This window comes from Embiotoca jacksoni, unplaced genomic scaffold (assembly GCF_022577435.1).
Source record: "Embiotoca jacksoni isolate LCO1_2020_lvr unplaced genomic scaffold, fEmbJac1.0.p SCAF_17, whole genome shotgun sequence".
Lineage (NCBI taxonomy): Eukaryota > Metazoa > Chordata > Actinopteri > Embiotocidae > Embiotoca > Embiotoca jacksoni.
This window is the reverse complement of record NW_027185307.1, coordinates 12212239-12233953: the sequence shown is the minus strand read 5'-3', so window position 1 is coordinate 12233953 and position 21715 is coordinate 12212239. Positions and strand designations below refer to the sequence as shown.

The 21715-nt window shown below is 40.7% G+C and overlaps 2 protein-coding genes across 2 annotated transcripts; both read right to left on the bottom strand.

The window, feature by feature from the left end:
- Positions 1 to 593: 593 nt before the first annotated feature.
- Positions 594 to 1022, bottom strand: LOC138199246 (musculin). Its single transcript, XM_069151179.1, has one exon. The coding sequence runs from the start codon at positions 1020 to 1022 to the stop codon at positions 594 to 596; it is 429 nt and encodes a 142-aa protein (XP_069007280.1).
- A 3566-nt stretch (positions 1023 to 4588) lies between these two features.
- Positions 4589 to 21475, bottom strand: trpa1b (transient receptor potential cation channel, subfamily A, member 1b). Its single transcript, XM_069151178.1, has 27 exons — positions 21380 to 21475; positions 20894 to 21056; positions 20555 to 20730; positions 20007 to 20114; positions 19742 to 19850; positions 18980 to 19125; positions 18089 to 18225; positions 15944 to 15992; positions 14313 to 14412; positions 14107 to 14207; positions 13622 to 13797; positions 12430 to 12594; positions 12109 to 12223; positions 11719 to 11885; positions 10929 to 11019; positions 10721 to 10780; positions 10527 to 10619; positions 8698 to 8768; positions 8427 to 8583; positions 8152 to 8241; positions 7624 to 7793; positions 7403 to 7532; positions 6265 to 6447; positions 5996 to 6064; positions 5489 to 5590; positions 5264 to 5382; positions 4589 to 4894 (listed from the first exon to the last, which is right to left on the bottom strand). The coding sequence occupies exons 1-27, from the start codon at positions 21473 to 21475 to the stop codon at positions 4681 to 4683; spliced, it is 3357 nt and encodes a 1118-aa protein (XP_069007279.1). The 3' UTR covers positions 4589 to 4680.
- Between the last annotated feature and the right edge of the window lie 240 nt (positions 21476 to 21715).

The window sequence follows — 21715 nt, the reverse complement described above, 5'->3', positions numbered from 1 at the left end:
TTTAAAATCAAATATAAATGAAGATAAGAAGTGACACTCAGTGTAAATGTGACACATCAGCATATATGCACACAACAAAACAACACAGTTTACAGTCCAATTTCATTGTTGAAGACATAAGGGGGTAAGAGGGTTCACACTGAGTTTTTCAAAGATGATTGGATAGGAGGATTTTTTTTGTATCAGTTTTTTTTTTTTGTCATAGTGTCTTCAGGCTCTGGAGCTGGTTCATGATGAGAGGTTGTCTATGCTGTTGCTCCACAAAGTCTTACAGTTGATGAGATGTCTTCCTCAGACCGTCCTGTCATCATAAAGGGCCAGGTCTGTTAAAGCAAAATACAAGTTGTACAACAGGTTTATCAGTCAAAAAATAAAAAACACACATCCAACACAAATTTTCAGAATTACAATTGGGTCCATGAAAAGAAAAATACTATATTCTGTGCTTATGTCAATGACAAAAATGACAACATGAAGTCAATAAAAAAGGACACTTAAAGTGGTTTTACATTTGTTGTCTAAGTATACAGCGAAATGTGTTGCTTTAAAAGTTGTTTTCTTTTCTGAGCATGCTTTTTGGCAAAGTTTGACATTCATACCAGATTGACTGGGTGCGCAAAGCTGCTCTCGAATCGGTCATCCTGCAGGAGCTGTCTAAGGTGGGTAATGTAGCTAGAGGCAAGACGAAGCGTGTCCAGTTTGGACAGTTTGGTGTCCGCTGGGACCCAGGGCAGGCTGGTTTTTAGTCTGGAGAAAGCTTTGCTCAGCACCCTCATCCTCGCCCTCTCCCTGGCGTTGGCCGCATTCCTCTGCGACTGCCGCGCTTCCCTTTGGTGCGCCTTGGAGAGTCTGCGCTCCTGCTTGTTCCTCCCTTCCACACCGTTATCTTCAAACTCCTCATCCGAGTACCGGTCGGGATTATAGCAGGTAGTCTTCCGGCCAGTGCTCTCCAGAGGGTTGGTAGTTGTTCTGTGACATGTCTCATCGTCCTCAGCGTCACTTGCAGCCGAGCCAGTGGACATGGCTGTTCCACCTGTGCCTTAATTGGAGGTGGACACTTCGGGTACAGTAGCGACTTCAAATCTCCGATTGACACGATTTTAGTAAACGACAAGATTGCAAAATCAGCAGACTATCGGCCCTTTTAAATTCCCATTTGGTAACCCTGGCAGGTCTTTCACACAGAAGCCTATGAGGTCACCGACTTCACAGGACTACAACACCATCTGCATGAGGTAAAGTCAGCTCTCTCTAAAAGTGAAACATGCCTTCCTTGCTTTGCTACCCCTCAAATTTAAGTGTCTTGGGCTTGGCATCTGTACAGGGTTTTTTTTCGGAGTATTTCTCCTCCCCCTTTTTTCCTCAAGAAACCATGACCTCAGTGAGACCACAACTCTATTAATCTGTGAATTTTTTTTTTTTTTTTACTTAAATTGCTCGTCTTCAACTTGGTAATCAAGTAAAGCCCTGTAAATGAATGGCTTTTCACTGGTAATGCTGTGTAAAGTGTAATGAAGTTGCTGAATTACTTTGAGGGTTGATTATATCAAAAACAGATAATCTTCCTAATATGCTGTATTATAGGAAGGCGTACTTTTCCTGATAATGGTGCACCGATTGGAACATTTAGAAATGCACTTATACAGTAAACATTTTTCTGTTTTGTTGGTCCCACAGATGTGTTTTGGTAATAGAAATGTCTCGAGGACCTTATCAAAAGTGTCTAATCCTTCGCTGGTTTCACAGAGGGATTGGGTTTCTGCAGATGGAGCAGCCTTTCACACGCAGCCTGCGCGTACCAGCCCCAGCTGTTATCGGTTCCCATGACATCTGGAGCGTTGGCATGACAAGGGTGTGGCAGAGGCGAGGAGGCACCATCTTCATTCTCATAGTATCACACATTTATTTTTTTTACTGTGTATTTTGGCCACTTTTGCATTTTTTTTTTGCATCCCTTCAAACTTTTCAAAGAGCGTACACCTACAGAGATGAAACAGGTTACCCCACTGTGGACAGAAATCAAAAGCCAGGGGGGAAGAGAGGAAGAGAGTTGGATGGCCTCAGGGCTTTGAAGAATGCAATTTAATTTTTTTTTTTTTTTCTTTTTCTGAGCTACCATTCTGCCTGGAAGGTTCCAGAGAAAGATGTATTTTTATTCCTGACTCAGACAGAATATAGCTGTTGTCGAAACACTGTAAGCATACTGCACACAGTCCAAAAATGCATGTCAGGTTTTGGAGACAACTTGGAGGTGTGGGAGCACAATTTCTCTGGATAAGTGGAAAGTTATTGGAGCCTACTACTTTCATGCTTTCTCAATATATTCCCAGACAATCCCAGGCTATTATTACTATTACACCACGTAATATGTGTGAAATTTAGATTTTTTTTTTTTTTTTTTTATATTTTTTTTTTTTTATGACAATAGCAAGACTCTGCCAAGGATTACCTAACTGCAGCTGAGATGCATGCTTGATTTTGGTAGATGGGCATGCCAAGGTCACTATACAGAGAGAAAAAGGGTAATTTACTGTACTGCACTGGGCTCAATGCTGTACTGTACTACAGTTCCCAGGATGGCGTGTAATTTATTACAGCATGCTGGCTCAAATCTCACCTTCTTAAACCACTAAACTATTTAGTTTCTCAAAGCTTGTTATAATTGTTTACGAATGTTTATACTGATGTTCCAACAAAATTTTTCAGTGTCAAAAAGCAAGTCACAGCAATTTTGAAGTCTTCTGTGGTATTCTGCTGCTCAGATTTCCCTCTTTCATAGGCCAAGAATGCTCCCTAATCCAAGGACACATTCCTATGCTTCCCATAATCTTGCTTTTCCATGCAGGTTTCACAAGACCCGAGATTTTGGAGGACCTTGGAGGGATCTCTGCTCTTAGCGTATCTCTGTATGTGACACGATGTTGATATATTGGGTTCCACTTGTGCAGGTGAGACTGTCAGAGCTTCAGGCCGGCTGCCAACTCATCCTCTGTCACCACATCCGTCAAAGAGGTGAACAGCCTGACTGACACATTTGAAGGTGCTAGCTCAGGGATTCTGCTGTTGGATTTACTCCTCATCTGATAAACTGTCTCTTTTTTTTTTTTTTTTTTTTACCCGACTCTAGAGGGCGTTAGCTATATGACACATATTTCAACCTGCTGCTACATCCACTGCCAACAAGAAACAGGTTGAGATAAAACACTGCACTCATTAGTCATTCTGGACATGTACTTCCTCAAGTAAAAGAAGCAAATGTTGTCCAAAACATCAGTGTAATTGATGGCTATATGGTTATTGTCTTTGCCCTGGGAATAATTAAATGCAGGGCCAACAGTAATAAATATCACTTGAAACTTGACTTGAAGGGAGAGCAAGCATTTGTCTATCAGCGGGTCTTTCAGGGGCTTGACCTCAATCGGGGCCTTATGCTGGAGAAGCAGAGGGACAGGTGCAGGCTCGTGATGTCAGAGGCCTTGAGTGGGAAATGGAGTCCCACTCAACCTCTTGTGATTCCCATGATTACCACTGCAGCACATTAAGCTGCTGGGTTACACAAGCATGAAAACCGGTACGCAAATAAGAGGCAAGAATCCGTCAAACATGTTGAAGTTTTGTTTTTCTTGCTGTTGTTTTTATCGTGTCATGCATTAAACCATGCCCAACATTTCATTTGTCTCACATTATCAGATAGATTTTTTTTTTTTTTACACATTCGTGTCAACTGCAAAATGCATAAGTTACAAAGTGTTTCAACATAAAGACAAAAAAGTAAATAAAAGACAGGACAATATACATGAAATGCAGACAATAAATATGCTGAAAAATAGTATAAAATACAATAAGATACGAAAAACTAAACTTTAGTAAACTATAGATCTTGAAAGTAAGAAGGCATCTGACAGTAAAAAGGTTTTAAACATGATCAGAATCAATCTGGATTCTGAGTTTGATCCAGCAGAAGTGTTGTTAAGGTAGGTGATGAAGGAATTGCAATACTATGGAAAACTCCAAATTGCTATTAGTTTTTTATACAAATTGGAATTGACATGCACACATGGGAGATTTACCCTCAGCTCTTATTGCAGCAATAACCAACAAACTTAAATTTAATGAAAGCTCAGATTTAATCATCTCAAATTACACATCCAATCATCTTTTAGTTTAAGGTTTAATGTCATGTTTAATGATGGGTTGAGAAAACTGAGGAGGTGAAACATCTTCTGTAAGATGAAGAGCACGTAGCAGCAACTGAGTAATAGAAGTATGGCAACACTGCATACACACCAAAAGGCACTTTTTTTTTTTTATCAGCGGGTGACTGGTGTAACTTAACAGTACCGGACAAGAAATGTTAGTTTCAGACTACAATAAAATAAAAAAGTATATGTTATCACTAATCCTATAGTTTTAAACTCAATATGCAATCATATTATATTAAGGTTTAATTCCTTATTTAAAAAGAATAAATTAAACAGGTTAGTCAGCAAACACTTATTTAAATGAACTGTTACAATGTACATTGTTTAAACAGTGGATTCAAGTTTGACATCTTAATATGTTGAATTATATTTATGCCTATTTTCTACCTTCTTTATAATATAGTATATATAGTGAGTGTTATGATGTCGTGACAATTCCCAGTGCATATATATTGTTGCTATGTTTGTTTCGTCCTCTTCATTTTTTCTTGGACTCGATGGCCTTCATCAGCGGGACCCATCGGGACCTACTGTGTCCTCTTGGTTTAGTCTGACTCAGGTTGGGCCACACGCTGCCTCTGACATTCACAGGGCCGTCGTACTCGTCGGCCTCAGAGGTGATCTCCATCTTCTGGATGATGAGCTTCAAGAGACCGTGCTGCTTCTCCAGCATGCTTGACATCTCCTTCATTCTGCAGAAGAAAACATCAGTGGCTCAGTGACAGACTTCATTCAATCTTTGGTAGATTTATAGTCAGACTTTTGGAAGGTCATGCTCCTGAGTGGCTGACTGTGCTCATAATAGGAGGGGGTACAATGAGTCACCACTAGGGGCCACTCATGCATCAAAAACAATATCACAAAATGCCTGAAAGCACTTTCTACTACATGAGATCACAACCGCTAGTTATTGCATAGCTCATCTTAGTTAATTGTATTTGGGATAAGAATTTTAAATTGTTTACTTTCCATTATCTTAGTAATACTTTGCACACTTTGATGATTCAGAGAAATAGAAAACTGAGTTGTGTAATTATTCTATCTAGCCCTGCATGCTTTACCTGTACTTCTGCTTTTTCAGCTCATTCTCTATCCAAGAGGAGCTCTGTGATCTGGCCTGCAGATGACTCCGCATTTCATTTGTTTCCTCCTCACCTACTATTAATGTCCTTAGGAGGAACTGCAAACAAAAGTGCACAGGATAAATAAAGGGGAAACACTTAAGTGACATAGAAATAAATCAGGATCGTGTACAATGTATGTTTCTTAGCAAGAATTCAGCAAACCTGCGAGCACTTGCGATTGGGGTAGACGGTGATGGAGGGTTTGTCGACTCGTTTCATAAACCAGTAGGGGAGCTTGTCTTCCAGAGCGGTGTGGAGGTCAATCTGGGGTCAGATAGTCAGATGTTCAGTCAGAGGTGCAACTTTGGGGAACAAATCTTCCAATGACAAGCTCTGCAAAATCTGAAATCAAATTCTTCAGTACATCTTATTGAGCCTTATTGCTCAATTTGTATAGACCCATTATATAAATTTGGTAATGTATCCTGAATTAATGTCCCCAGTAAATAACATGCCTATGATATATTGACATGTCCATGTTTCTTGTATTGGTAAAAGAGCCTCAAAAACAAAACACGATAGCATTATCTACAGTATTGTCTTTGTTGTGTGGTTGCTTGGCCCATATATAGCCATGGCAGACAAAGCAGACTCAGAGGAAGCAGGATAAAAGTTGACAAGCATTTCAAAAAATTGTTGTAGCCGCAGACCATCTGGTTTCATACGTACCTGCATGGCTATCCGTTTTAGGGCAGCATTTCTTTGAACTTCAGCAATATCTCCAACTGCCAAACCAATCTACAACACAGAATAAAAACCTTCGATGTCATTTGGTTGGCACTGTATAATGCCAAATAATAGTTTTTATACAACAAGTAGATGCTGAGGAGCCAATGAAAATGATGTCAAAGTAGTACAACAGAATTCCCAAATATATAATAAATACAAAAACAAAATGTATAGCTACATAAACTTATTTTAAATGTCAGGATGCTTACCATCAGGTTCACCAGCAGGATTGGCATAAGAAGAACAAACTGCACAAAGATGAAGTATGTCAGGGCACTGAAAGGGAGCTCATTCTTCAGATAAGCCTCCAGGAAGTTGTTCTGGTAGTTCAGTTCCCCAACCATCATCACAAAGGTTTGTACCACTGAGAGCGGCACGGTGTCAAACTCTTTCTAATGATAAAAAGAAACAACGCCAAACAGGTATAAAACAATCAATTATAATATTGCATACACAGGCATAATATTAAAACCTAAAGATATTTTTGTAGCATGTCCTGTCCTTAATCAGCATTTTCAGTGTCCGTGATGTCAATATATACGTCACGATTGCTTCACATTGAAACATCTGTTCATTGATATTAAACACATCAACGGCTGATGTAAATGTCATTACCTTTTACAAGTACTTAAATATAAACTAAAGTACTGATATTCTAGCCTCATGTTAGGGGGGGGAATCAGGGGATCACTACAGTCACTGGATTACATCCTGTGGGGGCTATGAAACTGAATCTTATACATTTCAGTGCAGTAGATTTTGAGGAACTTCTGTGGATACGTGAAACCTTTGACCTGTAGGTGGCAGCAGAGGAGGAAGTCTTAGGGTCACCTCTTCCAAGTCACTGATATTCACCCTCTGGGGACTGTGAGTATGTGTACCAAGTTCATCTCAAAGTTGTCAAAACATTTCACTTAGAACCAAAAAGGTCAGCTCCAAGCCAGGGGTCAACAAATACTGAATTAGCTTGTTTCCTGCAAAAGAAGGCTCATATTCAAAATGCTTTCACTGATATGTGATCAGGCATTTTTGCAGTGTAAATGCAAATTGCAAAGTAGTTTGCTTGCAGCGGGGACAAAACATGTCTGCCATTAGGGTGGGCTTTATTTGATCCAGAGCACTGTGCTATATTTTGATGTTCAAGTTGGGTATTGACGACGCCCATAGGATGACTTTTGACTGTGACTTTTCTTCTAACACCAGGTTTAAATATTCCTGAGATTATTTTTTTTTAAAGTGAATGAAATTAAATGAGTCTATTTGCACTCCAAACAGGATAAGGTCTTTCACACTCGCAAAGGATGACCAAAGAGACTTTAAATATTTATTAAAAAAAAATTCTCCTACCTGGTTGAGCATCAGGGCATGGAACGCCAAACTGAAAGCCAACATCATGTATACGAACAGCATTATAACCCGAAACAGTGTCTTCATGATCTCCCCAAACATCACAACATAGATGCCCACACCCTCAAACCTGAGGAAACAGGTAATCGTATCAGTTATTGACCTCAGCGCCATGAATGAGACACTACGTTGAAATGCAGAAATTGAGTTTTGTATAGTACCTCTGGAGATAAAGGAGAAATCCAAACCAGGAGTTTATAACTGCCAGTGCCCCAGCTTGCCAGTGTAAAGAGCCCTCTGCATTGAGCATGATGGGGATGATGAACAGTAGAGAGCAGATGGCTGAGACCCAGTCAAACTGGTTGGAAAAATCCGTGAAGTACATCCAGCGCTGAGAGGTGACAAGAAAAGAATCATTAGACAAACAAACCACCTTCCAGATGTTTTTCAAAATGTTTCTTGCCAGAAAGGTATTTCACTTAAAAACAGTCATGCACATCAACATTTTAACTGTATATTACTGAGCCTTGTGAGGTGATGTGGGAGTATTTCTTATTAGCAAATGACTGAGTCTAAAGTGTAGAGGTGACATTCTGACTCTGGCCATTCACTGACCCTGAAAATCTAAATCAGAGGCCACTCATCCATCACACCTCGTTGCTAGTGTGTCCACACGGACCCGGTGCTGAACAGATTTATGGCCACATGTTTTGTATGAGGTAATGACACTTTGTGCAGCAGCACAGTACCTGCTGTGATATCTGCACCAATTCCTTTCCTATTGAGTAGATGTTGATGGTCAAAACCATCACGATGCAGATGGACAAGAAGAGACTTTGCTGTGAAATCAAGAACAAGGTTGGAATTAATTCCATCAAGGGAGATAGTATCTTAATCACACAGCTGTTATGGTAAGTTTGTAGCAGTGCAATATAATGTAGCCACTTAAATAATTTGATTTTAATTCCACATATGTTTGCACAGCTTCAATATCTTTAATACTGTTCACTACTGGCATTCCTACCTCCATGAAAGATATGGGTACCATGGTGATATTGTGCTCGCCCGTTTCAGTCATGTTCATAGATGGTCTTAGAGTCACTATCAGGTGAGTTAAGGGCAGCAGCCCCAGCATGTACAAAAACATGTTGAGCATGTGAGCTGTGCTCCCATAAGCAACCCTGTGGACAAAAGAAAAGACAGAGTAAATCATTCTTTGGCATTTTGGAAAATACTGAACAAGTCTTATCATCAGATCAGCAGAAAGGTCACCCTGAGTCACCCTGAATACACACCACTTCATGGCCAGATACTTTTTGCAAACAGGATGGTTGAGGAGCTCCATGCGGTTGTACCGCACCATCGCCTGCAGAAAGTGCAGCAGATAAACAGTCCAGTCAATAGTACATTTTCCACAAGCAGGTAAAAACAGCCTGACAGCTGAAACTCTAAAAGATATTAATATGCGAGCATTATTATTGATCTCAACTGGAATAATGTCAGATGACATCAGCAGGCAGAAATATGCCATGAAGTGTTTCTAATTTGAAAGAGGTTATTGGGTTTTTGCAACATATCAAATAGTACTTGGAAAATGCCCATGTTTAATTAAAATGTGGTTGCTGTGACTACATAACGAAGATTACACAATGTACCTGTAGTTCAATGATTTCGCAGAATCTTTTAGTAAGCCATTATAGACTGGGCCACTCACCAGATTTGTGAATGTTTGCTTGCAGATGAAACCCATTCTGAACTCCACTCATTTGCCAATTTATTCAATACAACCAGCTGAAAATAATGCACTCTAATACAACGGTCTTGCAATACATGCTACACCCATGAAGGTTACAATGGCAATTCAACTAGTCATTTTAGGAGCTGTAGGGGATCATGTTGTTGAATTGTTTTGCAACATACTGATAGGTGTTTCTATTATTTTATCCACCACATTCATATCAATGAGGCCAGGCTACATAACCGAAACATATGAAGCTTAGTGGAAGTTCAGTCAGGAAGACTATCTTTATGCATATTTATTCTCCGTTCGCTGTCACTCTTCCTCCTCTTCTAATCACCTGACTATAAGCGTTTTCAGTAAACCAATCCAAATTCGCCATGTTCTCAATCAGCCAATCATGCCGTTGCTGTCAAACTTGAAATCTGTCGTCCTCTCCCCACTTCCACCCCATTCACCAACACTCTTTATGCAGTGCCCGGGTTTAGCTCATCAGGATCAAATCATCACATCCAGATCTTCAGAGCTCTCTCAGTCCTCACATTCGCACTACTTTACACCCTTTAAACATGATGACATTACGATGGGGTCTTATAACCAAAGACTTCCCCACATTTCTCCTCTTGTTTTGTTCACATGGCAATAAAATCCCATCTTCATTCGTTGAGATTGAAGTCTCTCCTGATCAAACTCTTTCTGTGTGTAACGGTGAAATGAGAAAACCTGTATACTCAACAGGAAGAGAGCAGAAGTCTGACCTCATGGCTTTTACCATGTAGCCCTTCATCGTTGTTAAGGAAGCCAATTGGGAGGACTGATCCACAGTCTGCACCAAGCAGTAGGACTACAGCTCCTCAAGTTTGAGTCAAAGCGTCCAAGCTCTGTTTATCTGTTTGCCACCCAACTACAGAAAGCAACAGGGTTGGTTACTAACTTTAGCGGCTCCACTCCATTCAGAGATTACTGCTGCTCCTATGAGTCTCTCCCTGGCAGCAAAGATGGAAGGCCACTAGTATGACAGCAGGAATACAATTTTTTTTTCTTTTTTGTAACTTTTCAAGGCAGCCAGAGGAACGAAGATCCAAGGACGCACAGATGTCAGAACTTTGCTTTAGCGAAGCATTGCATCACAAACTGTAGCTATGTTGTGGTAACACTCACTGAGTGTGGATATAGAAAAGTGTTATCACCGTGTCCCTTCAGATGAATCTGCAAATCGTGATCGGATAAGCCTGAAGGTGAATGCTTAAGTCTACGTAGCCTTAAAAGAGGGTAATAGGTGAGAGAAATAGAACCTTACTACTTATAAATCACGAGGGAGTAGAATATTTGCATTTTACTGCACCAAGATTATATTTGACTAAAAAAAAATAAAAAATTACTTACATTGAGTGCAATCAGTGGTTGAAACTTCATGGCCTCGTCAGTTAACTTCTTCACTGCTACGGGAGGCTGGAGCCATTTGAAATTATACTCAATCTAAACCACATAGGGAATAGTTTAGTTTTTTCTTCGGCACTTGCTTTATACAATAAGGAGTATTGTGTTGTTTAGATTATACAAGATACTAGATAAATTACATGGTATTCAGGACTGTTGGGGTCGTCATCTGACTCCCTCACACTTCGGTCCAGGAGATGCTATAATTAGAGACACAGCTTTATATGTTTTTTCAGTGTGCAGTTAGAAAATGTTTCATTACAGAAAATTGCACAAAGAGATGAGTCATGCTGACTGTGTACACAGATTTATGACATGGATGTTTTTTTTTTCTGCCATGTAGCAAACCTTGTAAGTCTCAGGCAGAACCTCAATCATGTCTAGTATGGGACATCGCTGGCTAGAGCCGGGAATGAACGTTTTCAGAGCCTTAGAACAGCTGGAAGAAGAAAAACCACAAATATGCATCACATTAAAGAAAAGACTTCAGTGCTTCCCAAAGAGGGTTTACAAAAATAAACGGCGACAGACAGTGATCGACCCTACTAATCCCGAAATTGAATGGGATGCTCATTTAACTCCCATAACTCTTAACAAATAATTGTGGGGTTAATATTGCAGTTTTCAAGACACCCTCTAGGAGGCGCTACGCGTCTGCAGAAAGAGTCAACACGAGGTCAACGTGAAGAAAAAGGAGGGAGAGAAACCGGTAAAATGAAGACAAGTAGATTCTGGTGTAACAGCTAGTTACTGTGAGAAGATACAAGTCGTTTACTACATAAAAGTGGATGTTTAAGTTATTCAAGACGGGAGGTGTGGTGTTTTGCTATTTTGTTGTCGACAAGGCTACGGCGGACCGGAACTTGACATGGACTTTCAGCGAGCAAAGATGCAAAACACGGCCGGGAGCCTCATAAGTGAACATACGCTGACGCTTCGTATTCGATTAAGAAGAAAAAAAATAAAATAAAAATCGTATTGATTTGATTTAACTAAACTTCATAAAGGAAAAAAAAAAAAAAGTAATAATAATAATAATAACCTTTTCATTTAAAGCGGCAATGTCCAGAGAGAAAAGATGAAATATGGATAAATAAAAGAAAAATACAAAAACTTTAAAGTTATTTTTAAAACATACCTGTCACTGTCAACGACGGCATTGACCACATCTTTTTTCCCATTTTGCAAAGCTTCATGGAGGAAGGAAGTGTCGTTCTTGTTTAAGGTGATCTCTGCCCCCCTGCTCAGCATGAGCCGGACCGCAGCCACATGTCCCTCTCTTGCTGCGATGTGTAATGCCGTGTTCTGGCAAATAAGTGTATAACAGTAGACAGTAATGCATTTATTATAGTACACTGATGCTTTTTTTCATTCCATGGTGATGGTAGTTATTACCGTGCAGATGTTTGCAAAGGGCATATGCTTTAGCTCGTTTTATCCATCCATGAATAGCTTTGTCTAACATCTGTCACCACAAATTATGAATCGATTAACATTGAAAAATTTGAAAACAATCGTCCTTTTATACCCCATCCTCATCTGATTTATCCAGTAACTTGAGATTGGCTGACAGTAGGATGTCCATCGTTTGTGTGTATCCTTGGGATGCAGCGTGGTGCAGACAAGTCCAGCCCTTGTAATCGCTGTAAACAACACAAGCCCAACAAATAGTAATCGGTGAAAGCGGTAAAAATTGTGCAGAGATATGTACACTGTAAATTGCACTCACTGCTGGTTTATAAATATAGCTATTGACTAACGAGTATATACGGTAAAAAAAAAAAAAAAAAAAGATTTCTATCCTGAGCTTTTGTGTGTACGTGTGCTTTTGATACGTGTTTGGGTTTACCTGTGAAAGAGAGCTCCTTTGCGCAGCAGCACCTGCACCACCTTAGTGTGCCCCTCTCTTGAGGCCAAATGAAGTGGTGTCAGGCCCCGTTCATCCCCTTCATTTAGCAGACGAGAGTCTGTGATGGTCTCTAATAATCGATGACATGTATTGACGCGCCCGTACCTTAAAGAAGAGAGGGGTGGGGAGAAACATTGGGTTTTGGAAGAATTAGTTTCACTGTTATGACCTGCTGATCTCTGAAATGAAGAGCCTTTTGTGGAAGTCACAGAGCCCAGTTCCTACTTTCTTACTCTTAAACGCTTAAGGCTGCTGTTACAGGGCTTGAACCTAGAGGTACAAGAGTATAGTGTAAGGGAAGCGTGTTGGGTACCAACAATGAGTCATAGAGCTGGCAGCTGGAAGATGACGTAAGCAGAAGGTCAGCAGCACTTTGTGTCTGTGCAGTGGTCCGGGTGGGGAAAAGGACTGATGTTTCTACAAGAGGTGATATCATAGCATGGCCTTCATTTACCCTCTGGCTCTAATGAAATGGGTGTACATGACAGAAAAATTAATACCAATAATGTTGAATGTTCAGTCATTTCTCACTATTAGTAACATTTCTTCACGTGTGCCTCGCTAAATGAAGTCTATTCTTGTGACTGCCCCTCTGGGTCACTGTAATAGGTATGTCTCTGCAATTAATCTTCAAAAGGCTTTTGTGTGCAGAAATTTCTCTCAGAATTTAATACAGCTGGACAGGGAGGTAACTTTTTTAAACACAGTGAGATTGTTCATTTTTCATCTGTTCACTGTTGTTCAATTACAGAGGTACAGAAGAAGTATTGACTTTACATTGGTAGATCAAAAGTATTCTGAGGAGACATTTTTTTTATTATTAATCTTACTCTTGTTTTTATCATGGATCAATACTGTTTTCTATAATATGTGTTAAAATTGCTGAAGACTAGAATAAAAATGTCGGCGATCTTCTGCTGTCTGTGGAGACTGCATTTACACAACAGGGAGTCCTAATAATAAAGCTATCTTCAAACTCAAATTATTGCAATGTCATCAGCCCTGACATTGCCAGAACTTCTCTAAACAAATTTGCAAAATTGAAGCAACTTGGAGCGAAAATCAGCTCAAATCAGTATTGTTCAGATCAATATTATGGAAAGTTCTGCCCTCAGGGACAAATCGAACTCACTGAGCGGCAAAGTGCAGGGCAGACTTCTTGTCCTTGGACTTGCATGCGAGGCCGAGCTGCCCCGACAGGCCCAGCATGTTCTTCACTGAGTCATGGATGCCCAGTCTGCAAGCGTAGTGGAGGGGCGTGCAGCCCTCATTATCCTCGCAGCTCAGTAATGCCTTCACACTGTTTTGCTAAAGGCAGACAAATGATAAACACATTGTATTGATGCATAATAATGATCCCATTCACACGCTGTCTATAAACATATCCTTAATGGCTTATTTTGAAAGCCGGGTCATTGCTGTAGGTTTAAGTGAGGCATACAGTGTGTAAAGAACTTGTCAGCTTGGTGGCAGTGTAATGAACTTCATCGTGGCCTTGAATGCAACGACTGAAGGCCCAAGGCAAACTGATCAGGGACAGTATAGTAATTAAATTCCAATCACTTGCTGACAGCATACATTTGACAAGCCACAGACTACACTGATCGTTGAGGATACCTGCAGCACTTCCTCGGAGAGATTTTTCAGACCCTTGGGCTGCAGAATGGCCAGGTGAAGGAAGTTACAGCCGCATCCGTCTGTCATATTTACATTTGCCCCTGTAAAGACATAAACATGCGCACGTGTGTTCACAGTCTGCATTATCAGGCATCTTACGCGCTACATTAGCTCTGCTGGTGGTGGAGTACAGTACTGCAGCTCACCTTTAGACAGCATCAGAGCCACAGTTTTCCATGCTCCACAGCTCGTAGCCAGCAGCAAGGGAGAGTTTCCCTTACAATCAATGCTGTTCAGGTCTGCACCCTGAGAAGAGATTTACACAGCGCTGAAATTACGGCTGACAGATGACGGCATTGTGGGGGGAAATTAACAGTGTCTCTATGTCAGATGTGCAGTGTACTGATAAGGACTTTAAATGGCCAGTAGATACATTTATATCTTGAATTCTAAGATTTTCAGTTTTACTCCTGTTCCCTAATTCTCCCCCCCTACTAGCAATTGTCCAGTTGTAGCTTCTCAATTTAACTGGTTGTAGCCAATCTGTTCAGCCTTGCAATTCTCCACGTGCTGAAGCAGCATGCATGGGATGAGTGGAAAGGATCATTTTACCCAGAATTCAAATTGAAATGGAAAGCATGTACGAAGCAACAGTTGCAGAGATTTCCAAAAACAGAGCATCAAAAGTGTATTTATGCTCCAAAGCGAACTGTGCTCCCTACGACCTACAGTAGTAACTGAGTGGACCTCGAAGGCAAAGAAGCATATCATTAATTATCTACATTAGTTTGTTGGGTTATAGATTGCTATGGGACTAACTAGCTGCTTCTATATGTCCTCTTCATGAATCATGAGCTCTGGGGATGTCGACTTTTTACCCGCAACATGCACCATTAGCCTCAGTCTTGTTTCACATTGTTATGTGTGTAGCCATTAAGTGCACATTTAAGGCCGCTCTCACAGGATTGACATTTTTAAAAGGGTCCGCTGGGCACATTAGAAAGTCAAGTCATAAACAGGGTCTTTAACCTAAGTATGGAGTTACACTATAGCTTAAAAACTGAAAAAACCCTAATTAAACCTGACAGCAATGACCGGTATTAAGGTTAAAAAAAAAACCCTGCTCAGACTAGAAGTGAGAAGCTGCTTTTATAAAGGTCCTGAAATTGTGCATGTGCCATGCAGAAGTTTTGACAGGCATAACAACTGTAACTAAGGGGATGGGCCTTGACCAATGCTCAGTAACTTGTACTTAAAAATGCACATTAATACAGAATACATCCTGTATGGTGAAATTAATAAGTCATTCACTGATCCCAAATCTCTGTCGTCGAGCTGATTCCTGATCTTATCAACTGCTGGTAATGATAAACACATTCAAGTTTATTTCCTGTTTCAGTGTGACAGCTTTGGACCTGCGCCTCTTTCCTAGCAACACTTCTGTTAAAACAATCTACGAAGTGCAACAGATGGCGACAGATGGTCAATAAGCAATAGGTGGCAAATATTATGCTGAGCAGCGTATTTCAAATTGTAGATATTGTTTAATAGTGGCAAGGGGAACACATATATTAAAGTGGTGGATTTTACTGAATGAAATCAAACGAGCAGTAAAGGCAAGCCTCAGCAAAAGTTGTCATTTCATTTTTGATAATCCGTATTTAATACAGGAAAAAAAAAATGCAGTTTCTCTGCTCTTAAAGCAGGAGATTAATAACACAATCCCTGCTATTCAAGCCAGGGATGTCCTGTGCTCAACAGCTATCTGGCATGTTCGTGTGTGTATGTGTGTATGCGTGTGTGTGCGTGTGTGTGTGTGTGTGTGTGTGTTATTTACCAAAGAAATGAGGTACTCTGCCAGCTCCGCGTGGTCAAATATTGTAGCCCTGGAAATGTAAACACAATTGTTGTAAACCAGCCTCACCACACATGACGTTCAATAAGGATAATCTCATTCTTATTTGTCGGGGAATTATATAACAGACAGACTTTCCTTCGTGGCGACATGTTTTTTCTCCAGGATTTAAGTGGTTCTCTTTGATAACGTTGAATAACTAATTCCTGGTATTCTGATGAAATTCAGCATCAAGTGAGAGACTAGACTGGATGATATCCGCAACTGACTGATCTGAAAATACTTGATAATCCAGCAATGTGCAAACCCCAAGTCTGGGGTGAGAGGGGAACAAAGCTGTTGTTTTGGTAGTCATGGGTTAGACGTCATATCAGATATTACTCAAATTAGTCTGGGTATTATACAGCAAATTGTTTGTACGATATCGGAATAAGAATGAAAATGTGAGTAAGGACTTTTGTCCTTTACTCTGCTGCTGTCTGTGCCAATACAAATAGTTTTGAGATTGAATCTATGTGGGAAGCCTCTTCATCATGTAATTATATTGTTATTATTGTACCCAATTGAAGCTCATTGTTCTGCCAGCCATGTCTAAGGAGGTTACATCCTTTCCTCTTGTTTTCCACAGCATTATAGTGTGGATATGATGCAGTTAAATTGATGTTTACACAGTCTGAGCAAGCAATTCAGATGATAATTTCAGATATTACACCTAAACACAAATGCTGTGGGGGTACATTTTAAACTATGTCATGTAGTTTAATTGAAATACTATTTATGAATAAAATGATAGTTGGGAAATGTTAACTATACAAAGTCTCTGTGCATAAAATGATTACAATTTGGCTTGGTGAAATTAGATTTTGTGCTCTCAGTCACTTACTGACCAGATTATTAACCCAAGGGGAAATGTTTGAAAGATATTGTCTTGTTTGTATTTTATCACTGTGGACAGTGATATAAAGTTGGTTGGTGAAATACAGTGAAAAATATAGCTTTTTACATTTTGGACTCTCAGGATTTCTGTCCTCTCAAAGTTCCGTACTGCCAAGATGGTTTGCATTTTTATCAACTGTGTAATGTGTTTTTAGAAATTGACCAATTTAGAACTCGACATAAAAGCACATAAGAAGTACTTAAAACTGTAGTGCGGGACTTCTACTAATAAATAAACATCAGTTACACTCAGCCCTAAACAAACGAGTTCACACAATGCTGATTCAGAGAGAGACAGAAAGCTCTCTGTATCTCACAGTATGAAGAGTTTTTAAATGTGGTGACACACCGCGGTGGCCAGATGACTGCACACAGGGCAGCGTTTACAGGTAGAGCACGCGCACCACCGACCTACGCCGGGAGAGCCAGCTATCTTCTGGATTAACTCTATGATAACTTGAATAGATCAATTGTGCTGCTCTGACGACAACAGTACAAACGTTATTATAAAAAAATTATGAAAACTAGTCAGTTTGCAAATATTATGACACTCAAAGAAAAAGGTTTCCACTATTTTACAGCTGAGACCAAAGCAGCTGAGTAGGCTTTAGTGGAGTCTATGACTAAAGCACAATGCTGACTGTGTTTTTGTAATGAATCTCACTGGCAGAAGAACTGATCCTAAGTTCTGATGCTATGAAAGTGCAACTGACCTCAAAAGGAAGTCAATAAAAGTATAAAGGCCCGAGTGTCATCAAGTCCAAAATAGCTAACTGCTTTCCAGTCCTCCAGCCACATAGTTAAACCGTCAACATGAAATATCTTTCCCGACATCTTTAAATGGATCAGTCTATCAAGCAACAATAATATTTTTCATAACTGCTAAATAAGTAAGTAATGTTCCAAAAACCCACATATTTGACACTTCCAGGGTTTTATTTGCAGTCTTGTTTTCCACAGGTACAATAATTTGGTTTAAAGTACAATGAACCATCTCAATATAGTGTAATATCTTCTGTCTTAAGCTTCTCTCTTGACCTACCAAAAACAAGCTGTTTTGTGTTTGTATCTTTAAGGCAAATTGATATCCTCTAATTGGCTGACTCTTTTTTTTTTTTTTTGATTGATGTGCGCCCAGATTCTTTGCTGAGCTACTCTCGGCATCATGGTGGAAGTGAATTGGAAACCCACCTGTGTAGAGGAGTCTGACACGCCCCATCAGGCAGGTTGATGATGTCTTCAACTTGGTCAACAGAGGAGAGCATCAATTTGACTACCTCAGTAGCTCCCTGGGTGCAGGCCAAATGAAGCGGTGTAGACTTGTCATTCTGGACCACAACAAACATGGATGCATTATGAGTGATGAATAATTGATACATGGATTGCATATTCACAAGCTCCTCAAACACGATCATATCTGCTGCACACGGAGACACTGTGGTGAGTGAAATCAAATCTGAGCGATATAAACACAGAACAGAAACACACATGCAGGAATTAGTATGCACACGAGCTATCATGTGTACTCACTAACACACGTACATATTGTACACTTCCCCAGTGTAACATTGGTAAAGTATCTCCCAGACATGATGGCTGAACACTGGGAGCTGTAACACAAGCCTTTAATGAGATAACCAGGACTGGCAGGAGGAGGCCAGTGATCGCTCCACTCAGCTCCACGTTGTAAGTGGAGGTAATTTGTATCAATTTCGGCAACCGAAGCGATTACTGTACTCACTGTTCCTGCTGTAGCTCTGGCCACTAGCCCAGGGCTAGACATAACGATCACTCCCAGATGGGCGTGATAAGATTGACTATCCTTTGAGGACAAAGACTGAGAACCTTGTCCAGAGAAATGCTTTACAGGTGCAGGCAAATGAGATCCAAATAAATAAAACAATGCAAATATGATAGAACATGCTATGAACAGCAACACCTGTTATCTGTCATGCACAGATGTTAATATGTTTATGACTGGGTCATGCTGAATGTTAGGAAAAACAGTGGTGGCAACCAAATGAGAGTGTCTGTCTTAAATTGGTATCGAAATTTACATGCGATCATTTGTGAGGCAAATACCTGTTGCTGGTCAACTCTGGCTCCGGTATCAATGCAGAGACAGATGGTCTCGATATTCCCACCTCGTACAGCGAGATGGAGGGGACTGCTCATGGACTTGTCCAAATAGTTGATGTGGCCCACAGGTGTGTGGCCAAACTCCTCTCCTGCCAGCAGAGAATCACATAATTAGTTTCTTAAAACTGGATTATATACTGGTAGGGCTTCCCTACCATTATAAGGGTTGGGCACAGCAACCAAGCCATTTTGCTCCCACCTGAGCTGAACTGATGTAAAATCCTTTTGGAGAGAATCAAAAATAACTAACTGACTTTTTTTTAATGGTTGTGGTTGTTCCACTGTGGAGTTCTTTCGCAAGTTTTGTCTACTTTTTGGTTGTTATTTATTAATTTATCTACGCTAGCTTTTCCAAATGTTCGGGTAATTTGACACAAATATTTTACAAAGATATTTTGAACTGAAAAACATAAAATCTTTATGTAAAAAAAAAAAAAAAAAAATTGTGCTCTGACTAAACTTTGTCCAACAACACCAGATTTACCAAGCAGACCTCCCACCGTGGATAAACATGCTGTCGGGTCTGTGGCATCTGGCCCATGTACATGTAAGTCGGACGAGCACTTTTTTCTGCTAAATGTCTCCTGGGGCTGAGATGAAGTCTCTTGTTATCTGTCAGCGTAATGTGTTGCTTGGCCTTGTAAAATGTTTTCATTATTGTCAGCATTTTCAGTTTTTGATGATAGATCATTAGCTTTGTCATACCGGCCTTCAGAATCACTTCCATGGCTTTCGTAGCACCTGCGAAGGCAGCAGCGTGCATGGGGAAATGGCCGAGCTTGTTCTGCTGGCAGAGCTTCGCTCCGCGCTTCATCTTTGTTGAACCGGAGAATGGACGGAGAGACAGAACGACAGACACAATGCTTTGTCAGAGGCAGAGCTGAGGTAGGCTGGCTGTCAATATACGGAAGCAATGAGTTCCGTTCAGATGGACAGTTATCTTTTACGGGGTGGTGCAGGTTGTACGTACCAATATGTTGAGTGCTTCGCAGTTATTGATGGAACAGGCCAGCATCACCGGGGTGTTCCCGAGGTCTCCCTGTAGATTGCAGTCTGTAGTGCCGTAGGACAACAGCAGCTGTATGGAGCAGGAGATAAAAAAACAAAAAACCAGTCAGTTCCAGCTGAGTCCGTATTTTCCTCAGCACCTCTACGTACTGCGCGTGTCAGTTTGTAGACAGGAGCCAGATGCTGTGGCTAAGACATGACACGGTCTCTCTGAGAAGACTGTTTACCTAGGTTTCTTAAAAGTGTAAACAGCTGTCAGTTTACTTTAGGATACTGTGTCTGCTCAAAGTTCATGTGGTATATAAAAGATGTGACGTGACGATAATGAATCAATTTAGTTTGAAAAACTCACGAGGTAATAAAGGTAATAAATCTGTAAAATATACTACAGAAAATGTCAGAAGAAACAGACATGTGCTTCTGCAATACCTTGTTACGACCGAGAAAACACAACAGGAAACACACTTCATATGAATGTCTACTTCAGCTGGCCGCTCTTCAATTTCTTACCTCCACCAGGTTGTTGTGTCCGTGGCTGACAGCCAGGTGCAGCGGGGACAGCAGGGCCTTGTTGAGGATGTTGGGGTCAACATTCAGGTCCAACAGAGCCCTGCAGCTCTCTGCCCTGTTCCTCTCCACTGCCCAGTGTAAGGGCGTGTTGCCCTGCTCATCACCGCTGTTCAGCTCTAAAAGACAATACGAAAACACACACACACACACACACACGCAAATACATGAAGCAGATGCTCTTCTAAAAATGAAACACATTGTTCCGAATATTAACTGAGAAGAGGGACTTTCGGTGCATGCTGTCGTGCAGCTTATGATCAATGACTGAGGCATGCTTACCCTGTGAGTCTATGACAGTGGTGATGAATTGAATGAGGTTGACGTGGCCCCCTGCGGCAGCGTGATGAAGGGGACCGGCTCCACATTCATCTTTCTCAGTCAGGACCTCTGGGCTCTTTTGCACTACGTTCTCCAGGAGAGCCAGGTCACCCTTCCCGGTCAACTAGATGGTAGAATTCAATGTAATATGATATAATAGGAGAGGAGAGAGGAGAGGAGCGGAGAAGCAATTTGTGAGTTTATCAGATCATTGGCCATTACACGCTAAATTTACAATTTTTATTACATACGGCAACATTATTGTTATACAGCACGAGAATTGTTTGGGACTCTATTTAGCTTTTCACAATGACTTAAGGCTGCACAGGGTTGCGACTGATAGGTTGTTACATAAACCGTCCTCATATTTTAAGTACTTGTAGAGGAACATGTGTGGTTTTGTCCTTTAATTTGCCAGTTTACAGTTCAAATAAAAAAAATTCTCACCTCAAATACATTTAAACTCGCCAGGGCTGAATCCTCGTCCTCGATCACATATGTATAACAGCTGGTCTGCCGAGCCACATCCCTGCTGAAGTTCATCACTCAGCTGACACTCTGGGGAGACAAGCCCTCGTGATCGGTGACAGCTCGTCTGGACATAACCCATAGGTGCACGTTGTATTGAACAGGCAACAGCAAAACACCAAAATAGAACACAAATCCATCACAGTTTTAATGGAGCCATATAAGTGAGTATATAGTGTAAAGCCTGCTTAACAAGCTGGAAGAACATTGAGTGTTATGTGACAGAGGGGGCAGATAACGCCTTAAGCCATAGGC

Excerpts from the sequence above, each read along its gene's own strand:
- LOC138199246 (XM_069151179.1), bottom strand. The coding sequence starts at position 1,022 with ATGTCCACTGGCTCGGCTGCAAGTGACGCTGAGGACGATGAGACATGT.
- trpa1b (XM_069151178.1), bottom strand. The coding sequence starts at position 21,475 with ATGAACTTCAGCAGGGATGTGGCTCGGCAGACCAGCTGTTATACATAT. Across the intron at positions 19,851-20,006 it reads GCGAAGCACTCAACATATTG|ATGAAGCGCGGAGCGAAGCT; the intron begins GTACGTACAACC and ends GGTTCAACAAAG. Across the intron at positions 6,065-6,264 it reads TCCTGCTGGTGAACCTGATG|ATTGGTTTGGCAGTTGGAGA; the intron begins GTAAGCATCCTG and ends TCTGTGTTGTAG.